General features: G+C 52.3%; 1 protein-coding gene across 4 annotated transcripts in view; it reads right to left on the reverse strand.

The window, feature by feature from the left end:
• Positions 1 to 456: 456 nt before the first annotated feature.
• The window catches only part of CDC42EP4 (CDC42 effector protein 4), a 37,026-nt gene continuing 23,777 nt past the window's right edge, over positions 457 to 13,705 (reverse strand). For 2 of the 4 annotated variants that reach the window (XM_010342478.3, XM_010342477.3), the window contains exon 2: positions 457 to 11,963. In XM_010342478.3, coding sequence (XP_010340780.2) covers positions 10,823 to 11,890 — 1,068 coding nt within the window. In that variant the 5' untranslated portion in view covers positions 11,891 to 11,963 and the 3' untranslated portion in view covers positions 457 to 10,822. Of the gene's footprint in view, positions 12,000 to 13,705 lie in introns of all 4 variants that reach the window. The other 2 variants (XM_003931774.4, XM_003931775.4) reach the window with 1 other exon arrangement.

Here is a 13,705-nt window from a genome sequence, read left to right on the forward strand (position 1 = left end):
TTCCGTGTATCTGAGACCAAACTTGAACGCCCCCGAATCCAGCCTTCCCTCAATCTTTCCTGCTCAGAAAGAGTGCAGCTGCCCAGACGCTCGGGCCAAAAGCTAACTGAATCTTTGATTCCCTAAACATGCTTGTCCCTGCCCTTCATGTCCTGAACTCCTCATCCTCTGGGTCTGATTTAACTGCCACTTCTTCAGGGAGCACTTATCCCCCATGACCTTTGAGACAGAGTCTCACTCTGTCACCCAGACTGGAGTACAGTGATGTGATCATGGCTCAATGCAGCCTCAACTCCGGGGCCCAGGTGATCCTCCCACCTCAGCCTCCCAAGTAGCTAGGGCTACAAGAACACACCACCATGCCCAGCCAGCTTATTTTTTGTAGAAATGGAGTCTCATTATTGTTGGAAACAGATGCTCTGTGCCGCAAAGAAAAATCAGCACTGAGACAAAGGATCTCTCAGCAAGGCCATTTTACTTTCTGTGGAAAGGGTGCTTCTGTTAGCCATCTCGCCATGAGAGTACAACGAACAAAGAAAAGCAGACATATTTATCTTTTACGCATTTGGGGTCGTCCTTACTGCTGTGTCTGATCTCTGTTGGCTGGAGCCAGACTTCACAATCTAAAACTAAAACTTGATTGGCTAACAATGTAAAAACTTTTCTAAACAGTAAAAGCAATGGAAAACAAAAGGAATTCCAAATAAGGAAGGCGCGTAGGATGCAAGCTGGGACATGCCTGTGAGCACGTCTGGCACAGATATCTTGGTTAAAGTACAAGCACACAGAATGTACTATGTGCCGGTAAGCATGTCCAGCAGCTACATAGGTAGGGCTTATCAAAGAACCGCTAGCACAAAGCAAGAAGGCTTCGAAGAAAGTTCATCTTTAAAAGAGACCATTATTTCTAACATTATTATTATTCTTTAAAAAGAAAGGAAACTTTGAAGATGAGCTTTTCCACTACCCACACTATGTTGCCCAAACTCCTGGGCTCAAGCAGTCTACCTACCTTGGCTTCCCAAGATGCTGGGATTACAGGCGTGAGTCACCACAGCCAGCCCCCAATGACCTTATCCACAGTGAGACCCGGGTTATTCTCCCTCCCAGCATCCAGCTGTGTATTTCCTTCAAGTCAGCACCATGTTTGCTGCTTTTACTTATCTTCTTTCTTATTCAGTGTCTGTTTTCCAAGCCCTCCAACCCAAAACTCTAAGGCCAGAGCCCATCCAGGTGACTTCTCCAGCGGTTCAGTGCACACGGCGCCAGAACCCTCTGTTCTTTTAGGGGCCCACAAACATGCTTTAATTTCTTTTAAAATTGGAAGAAAATACGTGAACCTGTAGGTTTATAGCGACACAGAGTCATAAATGTAATTGTAACAATTTGTTTTTTGAGAAGGAGTGTCCCTCTGTCACCAGGCTGGAGTGCAGTGGTGTGATCTCAACTCACTGCAACCTCCACCTCCCAGATTGAAGTGATTCTCCTGCCTCAGCATCCCAAGTATCTGGAATTATAGGCTTGTGCCTCCATGCCTGGCTAATTTTTATATTTTTAGTAGAGACGGGTTTTCACCATATTGGCCAGGATGGTCTCAATCTCCTGACCTTGTGATCTGCCCGCCTCGGCCTCCTAAAGTGCTGGGATTACAGGCATGAGCAACTTTGCCCAGCCAATTTGAATGATTTTTATGGGGGAAGGGGTCTACATAAGTTATAGTGCCACCCTGGGACTGTGTCAGCTTTGCCTACTGTTATACCTCCCAGCACGTCCCAGAGTGCTTGGTGCATAGCAGGGGCTCAGTATGTATTTGATGAATCAAGGAGTCTGCATTATAGATTTCTTCTCCCTCCCCGACCCCAAGACAGAATCTTGCTCTGTTGCCCAGGCTGGAGGGCAGTGGCATGATCTCGGCTTTCTGCAACTTCTACCTCCTGGGTTCAAGCAATTCTCTGGGTCAGCCTCCCAAGAAGCTGGGATTACAGGCACACGCCATCATGTCTAGGTAATTTTTTGTTGTTGTTGTTGTTGTTTTTGGTATTTTTAGTAGAAACGAGGTTTTACCATCTTGGCTAGACTGGTCTTGAACTCCTGACCTCGTGATCCACCTGCCTCGGCTTCCCAAAGTGCTGGGATTACAGGCATGAGCCACCATGCCTGGCCCTTAGATTTCTTTTTTCAGAGAATACAACCGCAGACTCTTTGCAGTCAACCCAGATTTGGTGGAGGGCTGGGGAAGAACCGTGTTTGTGAGAAATGATATTGATGCAGGATCATCTTCCAAGTCAGCTAGGAGATGACACAATCCTCTTGCTGCCCTAGGTCCACAGGGACAAGCCCTCTGGCCCGTACCACCTTCTCAACACAATCCTCAATCTCACTTCAGGATGAAAAATTAGAAACCTACCTGGGTGCAGCCACTTCTCAGGTATACCCATGTAGAAACATTTTACTGGCTAATAGGAAGTGTCAATTTTTTCAATCAAGTAGGTAATTTCAAAATGTAAGTATATACATTTTCTGCCAAGGAATGCCATAAATCTTTTTTTCTTTTGCTTTGAATAAAAGCATGTGACCTGAAAACATTTTTATTTGTCTTAGATTGGCCTTTATATTTTGCCATTACTTTTAATGGCAAAAGCCGCAATTACTTCTTTTTTCTTTTCCTTTTTTTTTTTTGAGACAGAATCTTGCTCTGTCACCTAGCCTGGAGTGCGGTGGTGCAATCTCGGCTCATTGTAACCTCCGCCTCCTGGGTTCAAGTGATTCTCCTGCTTCAGCCTCCCAAGTAGCTCGGATTATAGGCTTGTGCTACCATGCCCAACTAATTTTTGTATTTTTAGTAGAGACAGGGCCAGCCTGGTCTTGAACTCCTGACCTCAAGTGATCCACCTGCATTGGCCTCCCAAAGTGCTGGGGTTGCAGGCATGAGCCACTGTACCTGGCCCAGAATTACTTTTGCACCAACCTTTTAAGAAAGTGCCTCACTTCTCTAAGAGCGATGGTTTTCAGCCCCAAATAGAACATTTGGCAATGTCCCAGGACTTTTTTTTTTTTTTTTTTCTGAAACAGGGTCTCACTCTGTTGCCCAGGCTGAAGAGCAGTGGCGTGATCACATCTCACTGCAGCCTCAGGCTCCTAGGCTCACGCGATCCTCCCACCTCAGCCTCCCCAGTAGCTGGGACCACAGGTGCATACCACCACACCTGGCTGATTTTTTATATGTTTTGTACAGACCAGGTTTCACCATGATGGCCAGGTCTTGAACTCCTGGGATCAAGTGATCCAACTGCCATGGCCTCCCAAAGCGCTGGGATTATAGGCATCAGCCACCAAGCCCGGTCTGGGGACATTTTTAACTGTCACAATTTGAGAGAGTGCTTAGCGTCTACCAGGTAGAGCTCAGGGATGCCGCAAACACCCTACATCGCACGGGTGAATTCCCAATAACAATGAATGAGCAGCCCCAAATGTCAGTAGCATTGGGGTTGATGAACCCTTCTCGAGAGAATCTAAATTGTGTCTTTTAGAATCTAAATTGTGTCTCTTGGATCACATGGGTCTGGCCCTCCATAGACTTGGTTTTATTGATCTGTGCCTTGGCATCAAGCCCTCCGTTTATCCTGAGCAACTCGGTAGAAAGTAGCTGATAGGGTTTGTATGACTGTATCTGTGTCTTTGGGATGCTATAAACAATATACCATGGGTGGCTTATAAACAACAAAAATTTGCTGGGCACGGTGGCTCACACCTGTAATCCCAGCACTTTGGAAGGCTGAGGTGGGCAGATCACTTGAGTTCAGGAGTTTGAGACCAGACTGATCAACACAGCGAAACCCCATCTCTACCAAAAAACACAAATTGTAACCGGGTGTGGTGACATCCGCCTGTAGTCCCACCAACTCGGGAGGCTGAGGCAGGAGAATTGCTTGAATTCGGGAGGTGGAGGTTGCAGTGAGCTGAGATTGCGGCACTGCACTCCAGCCTGGGTGACAGAGCGAGATTCTGTCTCAAAAAAAAAAAAAAAAGCCAACACATGTGGTGCCTGCTTCTCGGCACATGGATGGCACCTTCCTGCTTTGTCCTCAGGTTGGGGAAGGACAGGTCAATTCTCTGAGGCATCTTTTATTAGGGCACTAATCCTATTCATGAGGCCTCCGTCTCCTGCCCGGATCACATCCCAAGGGCACCACCTCCAAATACCGTCACCTTGGAGGTTAGGATTTCAACATATGAATTTGAGGGGAACATTCCGACCATAGCACTCTATTGTAAGACTGTTGTGGAGGTCAGGTGCAGTGACTCAGACCTATAATCCCAGCACTTGGGAGGCCAAGGTGGGAGGATCACCTGAGGTCAGGAGTTCAAGACCAGCTTGGCCAACATGGTGAAGCCTGGTCTCTACTAAAATACCGGCGTGGTGGCGGGTGCCTGTAATACCAACTATTCAGGAGGCTGAGGTAGGAGAATCTCGAACTCAGGAGGTGGAGGTTACTGTGAGCCAAGATTGTGCTGCTACACTCCAGCCTGGGTGACAGAGCGAGACTCCATCTCAAAAAAAAATTAGCCAGGTATGGTGGCACACGCCTGTGTTCCCAACCAGGATTGGTTTTAATCTTGTGGATTTTGTGAGTCTCAAAACCAGCGGATTTCCCTCTTTGCTCTGACTGATAGGAAGCTCAGAATCCTGTTGCAGCCCACCTTTGAGAACTGTGGAGGCCCAGCCAAAGAACATTGCTGTGTCCTACCCTCTTGGTTCCTTGTACTGTTTGTTCCAGTGTTTTCTCTGTGATCTATTTTTATCCTATTGTATTTTACGTATTTTTGTAAGCTGTCTCTAATCCTTTTTGAAAGAAAACAGGGCAGAAAAAGAAAACAAGACTCACCGGAGCCCTGTGGCCTTGACAAGTATTTTTTAACATGCCAAGTATCATTTAGGGTTGGATTCTGGCCAGCAAAGGCAGCTAGCCTTGGCTCCTCCTCTCTCTCCTGGGAGTCTCACTGTGGAGGGCAGCAGCTCAGTAGGTTAGAGCAACAGGTTTTAGAGGCAGAGCCAGCATCCGTCTGCCTGTAAGCATCACCCCCTCCCGTGAAAATACTCTTCCTGCCTTCCCATCTGTCTCTTGGCAGGACGCCGTGGGGCCTAGAGGAGAAAGGAAGGAGGAAGAAGGAAGAGAAACTCCCATTTTCGTTCCTAACTTTTACTTCTGGCATCTTACAGCAGGGCCTTCAGGGCTCAGGGAGATTGTGTATATGTTAAGCACCACAGGTGAGGGGTGTGCCAGGGAGGGCACCTGCCCAAGTGTGGAGGGAGTGGGGGCCTTGGGGAGTCTGTCGTATGAGGGTTGAGGGGAGCCAGGGAGGGGGTGGGGAGTGCCGCACACACCTGGAAAGTCCCATCCCTCCATCTCACCCTGAGTTCCAGGATCTTCCAGCCACCCCTGCGGCTACACCACTGCTCCCAGCTCTGCACGCAGTCTGCTGCTTACGCTACCCCTCAACCTGTCCCTCATCTGCCAGGCCGCAGCACTCAGGCCAGCCCAGAGAATTCTACCTGCTCAGCTTTGATCCACTCTCGGGACTTTGGCCAATCACTTGTTCTCCCAGCCTCAGTCTAAAATGAGCAGGGGCCAGGCGCAGTGGCTCACGCCTGTAGTCCTAGCACTTTAGGAGGCCGAAGTGGGTGGATCACCTAAGGTCAGGAGTTTGAGACTAGCCTGGCCAACATGGTGAAACCTCGTCTCTACTAAAAAATAGAAAAATTAGCCAGACATGGTGGCGGGTGCCCGTAATCCCAGCTACTTGGGAGGCTGAAGCAGGAAAATTGCTTGAACCTAGGGGGTGGAAGTTACAGTGAGTTGAGATGGAGCCATGGTACTCCATCCTGGGCAAAAAGAGCAGAACTCTGTCTCAAAATAAAATAGAAATAAATAAATCATCAATTATAAAAGGCCGGGTGCAGTGGCTCATGCCTATAATCCCAACACTTTGGGAGGCCAAGGCAGGCAGATCACATGTTCAGGAGTTGGAGACCAGCCTGGCCAGCATGGTGAAACTCTGTCTCTACTAAAAATACAAAAATATTAGCAGAGTGTGGTGGTGTGCACCTGTAATCCCAGCTACCCAGGAGGCTGAGGCAGGAGAATTGCTTGAATTTGGGACGTGGAGGTTGCAGTGAGCCGAGATTGTACCACTGCACTCCAGCCTGGGCAACAGAGCGAGACTCTGACTCAAAAACAAAACAAAACAAAACAAAACAAAACAAAAAAATCAATTAAAAAAAAATAACATGACCTCACTGCAAACAAAGCTTCCGGTAAAAAGTTGAAAACAACTGAGCTACTGCCTAATTTTAATAGAGAAATTGAAGCCAATTGGAGCGAGAAAATAACTGGCCCAAGGCTACCCAGCAAATCATTTTTTAAAAAATTTATTGGCCGGGCACGGTGGCTCATGCTTCTAATCCCAGCACTTTTGGAGGCCGAGATGGGTGGATCACGAGGTCAGGCATTTGAGACCAGCCTGACCAACACAATGAAACCCTGTCTTTACTAAAAATACAAAAAATTAGCCAGGCATGGTGGTGCAAGCCTGTAATCCCAGCTACTTGGGAGGCTGAGGCAGGAGAATTGCTTGAACCCGGGAGGCGGAGGTTGCAGCTAGCCGAGATGGTGCCACTGCACTCCAGCCTGAGTGCCTGTAATCCCAGCACTTTGGGAAGCTGAGATGGGTGGATCACTTGAGGTTAGGAGTTCAAGACCAGCCTCGCCAACATGGTGAAACCCCGTCTCTATCAAAAATTAGCCAGATGTGGTGGCAGATGCCTGTAATCCCAGCTACTTGGGAGGCTGAGGCAGGAGAATTGCTTGAACCTGGGAGGCGGAGGTTGCAGTGAGCTGAGATCATGCCATTGCACTCCAGCCTGGGTGACAGTGTGATACTCCGTCTCAAATATATATATATATACACACACACATATATATGTATATATATATATATTTTTTGTTGTTGTTGTTGTTGTTGTTGTTGTTGTTAGAGATGTTGTCTGTTACCCAAGTTGATCTCAAACTTTTGGCCTCCTGGGATCCTCCTGCCTCAGCCTCCCAGAGTGCTAGGATTATGGGCATGAGCCACGGTGCCTGGCACCCAGCAAATCTTGACTGAGCTCTGTGGCCCGGCTGGTTCTGGCTGTTCCTCTCATCCTTGTCCCCTGGGTCCACTGAACCCCCAGCCAGAAGGTATGCTCCTTAAAACTGCGAATCAAGCCAGGTCCCTGGGTCTTCTTGAATGCTCAGAGCTTTTTCCATCAAGGGCCAAGCAACAGATTCTAGGGTTTGGGGTAGCTGGCTTTTCTTGGCCCCTCAAGAGTCCCTAGTTAGTCGGTGTAGGTACACTCCTTTCTCTCTTGGGAGGCTGCACTCTGGCAGGCACAGCCCCTGCTCATCTGCCTGGGCTTCGCCTGAAGAGTACCTCCCTTCCCCAGTCATCCCTGAGCAAGACCGTAGCCCCTAGGAACCCATCTCCCACTGGGACCCAGCCCTCCTCCCTCTCTCTTCTTCCCTTGGGGCAGCCAGAAAGCCCTGCTCATGACTCCCCACGGTCATGAGCCTGTCGAGGGACAAAGACACATGAGTGACATTTTAATTATGCCTCTAATTTCGTCCCAGGGAGATGAGCAGGGAACCCACATTTCTCTCTGGATGCTCAGGGGAGGGGCAGGGTTTCCACCAGAAACTTAGCCACAGTGGAGTACCCAAGATTTCCTGAGAGCAAACAGGGGCTTCAGCAAGCAGTGAGCCAGCCCTGCGCAGACTGGGGCTCCCTTCTGAGGCTGCCCAGGCAGAGGGGAACACGGTGGGGCAAGGAAAGGAGGTGAGGGTGCAGGGGAGGGGCAGGTGAAGGGGTGGAGCAGCGGGGGTGCAGGGGCGGGGCAGCAGGTGAAGGGGTGGAGCAGCGGGGGTGCAGGGGCGGGGCAGCAGGTGAAGGGGCGGAGCAGCGGGGTGCAGGGGCCATTGAACCCTCACCCGGTGACTTCATTTCCCAGGGCTTTGATGTGCCCAGGAGTGGTGGGACTGAGAAGGGCAGGAGTTTTGAATGAATTCTGGACATTAGAGAAGGCGACCCCAAGGCCTCTCTGAGCACATTTCTCCATCTGGAAATGGGGAAGCGGAGCTTCTGTCTCCCTGAGAAGCCAGGTTAGACCAAGGACCTGCCACCTGTAAGCTGATTTTCTGGGCTTTACAGTAAAAGGGCAAGAGGAGGTGGCAGCCCCGCTCCCAGCCATGCGTAGAGCCTGCCTGCAGTGCCAGCCACTTTCTGGCGGTGACAGTCCCGTGCACCAGGACACCTGGGGGCTGGGAAGGACACAGTCACTCTAGTCCTAAGCACAGCTGGACAGAAAGGCCACGTCAGCCGGCAGGTGGCTCATACCTGTAATCCCAGCACTTTGGGAAGCTGAGGCGGGTAGATCACTTGAGCTTAGGAGTTTGAGACCAGCCTGGCCAGCATGGTGAAACCTCATCTCTACTAAAAAAACAAAAATTAAAATTAGCTGGGTGTAGTGGCACGTGCCTGTAATCCCAGCTACCTGGGAGGCTGAGGCAGGAGAATCGCTTGAACCCGGGAGGTGGAGGTTGCAGTAAGCCAAGATTGCGCCACTGCACTATAGCCTGGGCAACAGTGTGGGACTGTGCCTCAATTAAAAAAACTACCCCCACCAAAACAAAACAAAACCAAACCAAACAAAAACAAAACCCAGAAAAGCCCACTTCACTGTGTCTGCACTCCAGCCCTTTAAGAGTGGCAGGATACCCATTTTACAGAGGATAAGAGGGAGGCACAGAATAGCTAGCTGACCAAGTGACAAGGGCCTCCAACAGATAGCAGTTGGGACACCTGCGTCCCCAAATTCTGAAGTGGCCCGCCCAGGCAGACAGCATCGAAGCAGAGGCGGGTCCCCAGGGACAGAGAGACAGAAGCCACCTCAGGCCCCCATGGACAGCCCTAGGACCCGGGTCCAGATCCCACCCCTATCCTGAAACAGCCCTCCCAAAAAGCTGAGACAGATACCAGGCGAGCTGTAGGGCTTTTTTTTTTTTCTTTAATGATTCCTCATTGCTTTGACAGTATCATGAAAAAAATTCAGTTTAGAGTCTGGAACTCGCCTGGATGGGATTTGAGGGCAGCTGGTGGGGCGCTCAGCCCCTGCGATTCCTCCCCCACCGTGGGCGTTAAGCTCTTGGAAACAGGAGCACCAACAGGGCACCGAACCAGGAACTAAGTTAGTGTCTCAGTCAGGCAAGAGAGAGGAGGCCAGGCCAGAGTCTCCATGGGGACGCCCCTGGTTGTGGTTGGTTCTGCCTCTCTCCTCCCCGCACTGGCTACAGGGAGACAGGGAGGTGGGTTGAGCCGTTCCCAGAACAGAAGAATAACCAGCAGTCAACCTTGGGGTGACCCCCTGAGCTTCTGCTCAGTCCCCTCGGGAGAGTTACAGGACTCAGAGAGAAGCTTGAATTTCAGAAAAACAAATAACTTTTGGCCTAAGTGTTCTAAGTATTGCGTGGGGGCATATTAATTCGAGAAAATTATTTTTTGTTTACCTGAAATTCACATTGAACTCAGCACCCCATTTTGGTTTTGCTAAATCTGGCACCCCTGGCCTCAGAAGTATGGGATGAGGGGGAGGCCTGAGAAAGGAAGGGGAAGTAGTCAGTACCGAGGGTATGAGTGGGGGAGAGGGAGGGAATAACTACCCCCCCAAAAAAAACTTTTCCTCCCATAGAAATGATTATTTAAAAAAAAAAAAAATCATTCTCCAAAAATGTTCTACACTGGCCTTCCTCAGTTGTTAATAGCTATGGGGGGTGGGTAGGGAAAACACACACCGGGCACCCACCCCGTGTCATTCTAAATCAAGTTGGGAAGCACTAAAGTGGAGCTAGTGTCTTTGCCATGGATGTCCCAGACTCCAGCCCACTCGTCGCCACTGTGAATTTCAAAGAGGAAGCTTAGTATAAAGGTTTTCTAAAAGGATTGATTCTCCTGCGGCAGACCTATTAACGCTGTCCTGATACTGCTCTATAAGGATTTAAACATAATAATAAAGAACAAATGAGCTCCTAGGGACTGAGCGAGGGCCCTAGCCCTGTTCCTAGTGTCATCCTGGAAGGGTCCCTTCTTGCAATTTCAGAAGCCTGAGGGCTTTCCTGGTCTCTTCCCAGGGAAAGGGCTGCGTTTAGTGCCCATGTTCGCGGCTGCCCCTGGTCCAGCTCAGCTCCGAGGGGTTCCAGACTTCCAGAACAGCAGCTGGAGTGGAGCAGGGAGGGGCTGAAAGGCAAGACCCCCTCCTTCCTCCTGCTGCAGCTGCATCCCCAGCAGCCACCGCTGAGCACAGCAGAAATGCCAGCAGAGAAAAGGGGAGCCGAGTGTCCTCATCCCTGGAGCCGAGGCTGCCTCCCAGCTGACCTGCTGGCCGCACGTGGCAGGAACTCAGGTCGGCATCTGGCATCCATTTGAGGCCAGGGTGGAAGAAAGGGAGGCCAAGAGAGGAAAGCCGATTCCTGCTGCGAAAACAGCCCTTGTCCCACGCAGCCCAAGTGCAGGGAGCGTGATGCAGTCAGGCAGCCAGCCGGCCCCCATGCCAGCCCCTCAAGTCCTCCGAAGGCCCGGGGGCCAGGCCAATGTCCCTCATCTACAAGGTCCAGGGTCCGCGGTTCGAAGCAAGGCTCCTGGCTGCCCCTGCACCGTAGGGTCAAAGGTCATAGTGGGGTGGAGGCAGGGAGAAGATGCAGCCGAGAGCTCCGGGTGGCCACCCGCTGTCTGCTCACACGCGGATTTCATCCTCCTCCTCCTCGTCCATGAAGGAGAACTCCTTGTCCGGCTGCCTCGAGGCAGCAGCCCGGGCCCTGTCTGGCCCCCGGAAGGCAGGGCTGCGCTCCTCCAGGACGCCTGAGGGGCAGCTGGACAGGGAGCTGCTGTCCCGTGTGGTGTGGCTGCCCACGCTTCGGGCTGAGCCGGGGCTGGGGGCGGCCGCTGCCCACCCCTCGTCCTCCAGAGCATGGGAGGGGAGGGAGGGCAAGTCTGGGCCAGCTTTGCCTTCTTGCCTTGCCAGGGCAGTGGCGGCCATAGTGTATGAGGGAGCCTGGGTGACAGTGCCAGCAGCGCCCTCATCGCCATGGTAACCGCCCTCCTCCTCCTCGGGGTCCCATTCGTCCTTGTCCATGATGCTGAGGACATCACCCAGCATGGAGGGCCCCAGGTCGATGTGGAAGGACATGATGGACTCCGCGTGCTTCAGGCCATAGCTGGCCTTGGGCACAACCGGCAGATCTGTCAGGTCCCCAAAGGCCTGCTCGTCGAGGAGGGGGTCTGGGGAATGGGGACCCATGGCCCCATTCCGACGGGGTACTGCCTCCTCCACACCCGCCTCGTCGCCATCCTCCCCACCATTGGCCTTCTTCACAGGGCTGGACGACAGGCTCTTGGGCAGCTTACCGGTGCCCTTCTCTGAGGCCTCTTTCTCATTGAGCTGGGGCAGAGACATGGCATTCTTGACGAAGAGGGCCGAGTCCCGCAGGGAGCCCAGCATGTCCCGCTGCTCCCGGTCCCCCCTGGTCACCGACTGTGACCGCTTGCTGCCCCGGAACTTCCGCGACAGGAGACTGCGTTTGGAAGATGAAGAGGAGGCCTGTTCGTCCAGGGACTCACCATCGGGCTCGCCAGCTTTGCTATTGAGGAAGGAGGTGTCCCCAAAGGCGTCTCCGGCCCGGCCGACGTGCATGGTGTGGCGGAAGTCGCCCAGCGGAGCGCTGATCATCTCGGCCGTGAGGTCCACTCGGGAACGGCGCTTAGAGTGCACCGAGCTAGACACCAGCTGCTTCAGGATCGGCATTTTGCTGGGCGGGTGGGGAGGTGGGCCCTCCTGAGGTAGCTGGCAGGTCTGGGGTCAGATCTGAAGTCCAAGTCTGGTGGGCAGAGGGGGACGCAATGAGATCATAAGGCTGCAAGCAGAGAACGGGAGGCAGAGGATTAACTCGGGCTGGCCACACGGCACAAAAGCCTATTTGCCAAGGGGCTGTCATTTAAACCCCATGCTCCTAACAACGTGAAATAAGCCAGCAATCAATGGTATAACCCTGCCTGTTTCTCCATCCACAGGCATTCAGAGGAGAGTGATTTTGCAAATCTGGTTAGAGTTCCAGTAGCCTCAGACACACTTCTCTGCAACTTGAGAGAGAGAACCTTTCTCTTAAAAGACAATGGCTCCTCTGTCCCTGCAAGCCAGGGTGCTGCCAGAGCAAACATGACCACCTTTAAGGATGTGAAGGTGAATCCAGCAATTCTAGGCAGCAAGCCTGGGAAGAGACGAAATCTATGGGTTGGCTCCTAGGAATAGCCAGCCTGGAGATGTGCTAAGTCCTTCCTGCTGTCTAACCTCGACCCCTATGGAGTTAGTGGACACCCTACCCTGAGTCATGGTCCCCAGAGAGAGAAGGGAAGGAAAGGACAGGCCCAGGGAGACAGGCTGACCCGCTCCTCCACGTGCGTGGGCGACACAGTTCTCTTTCTGAATCAGATTTGGGGTGGAGCTGCTGGGACTCACAGAACCAGCTCCCCAGCCTTTCAGCCTTCGCTGGGTGTCACATAAATGGGGATCCCACCTGCGACATCTCCACCTTCTGGTGTCTGGGGGAGATGAAGATTGGGGAACTTCTACTTTCTTTCATCATTGGAGAGTGGGAGGCAGGAACTAGACCCTAAATGACTTGGTCCCCGCCGCCATGATCTGCAGACTGACTCTTAGGTGATTCACCAGAAATCCGAAGAACAGCAGAGGTAGAGCCCAGGAGCCTGGAGACACCACTCTCACAGCTCCTGGCAAGGGCCAAGATGAAGTTCAGCATTGGGACCAAACCAGCCCCTCTCTCTCCCAGAGAGACTTGTCCCAAATACTAAGCCCAGCAGAGCTGGGCAGGGTAGAGGGAGATGGGCGTAGGGATTTAACCAAGTATGGTGGGTGAGAGGTGATGCTTGGACACCAGATACCTGCCTCCCTCCCATCCAGCAGGCAGCACAGTTCTGAGAGGTGCCCCCAGTCCAGACCCACTCTTCCAACTGCAAAACTCAGGTGGTGGGTGCTTCCTCCGCATGCCTGCTGCTGCCCCACGGGAGCCCACCACACCCTACGTGGCCCCTGACCTCAGCCTAACGGGTCCCTGTCTGTCTCCCTCCTGTCCTCGGCTAAAACAAAACCTATCCACATGATGCCCTACCCAGTGCAGACCCTGTGATCCAATGATTAGTCCCCACCTCACTCCTCAGTGTCCCTTACTTTTGTCCCATGAGCGGTACTGGACACAAACAGTTCCCTGATGCAACCTCTGTGACACCTAGCATCCTTCAGGGCTCAGCTGGGACACATCACTGCTCCCAGGAAACCTTCAGCTAGGGTGCGTCCTCCCTACCACCTGCCCCCCACAGCCCTTCAGATGTCCCGTCTCCCAGCAGGCACCGGCTACATTCTTCTACCCCTGCTGGCTGAACCGTCATCTGCCCACTGCAGAGCGAGCTTCCAGAGTTTTAACGGGTCTGTTCACCACCGAGTCCGGTCCCGCAGGGTGTGCCACACGGTCGGCCTTCAAGCACCCACTGCAAATCCAGCACCTCCCTCCTCTCCTCTCCTGCCCACAGCCTGGCTCCAGGGCTC

This window comes from Saimiri boliviensis, chromosome 17 (assembly GCF_048565385.1).
Source record: "Saimiri boliviensis isolate mSaiBol1 chromosome 17, mSaiBol1.pri, whole genome shotgun sequence".
In the NCBI taxonomy this organism is placed as follows: Eukaryota; Metazoa; Chordata; class Mammalia; order Primates; family Cebidae; genus Saimiri; species Saimiri boliviensis.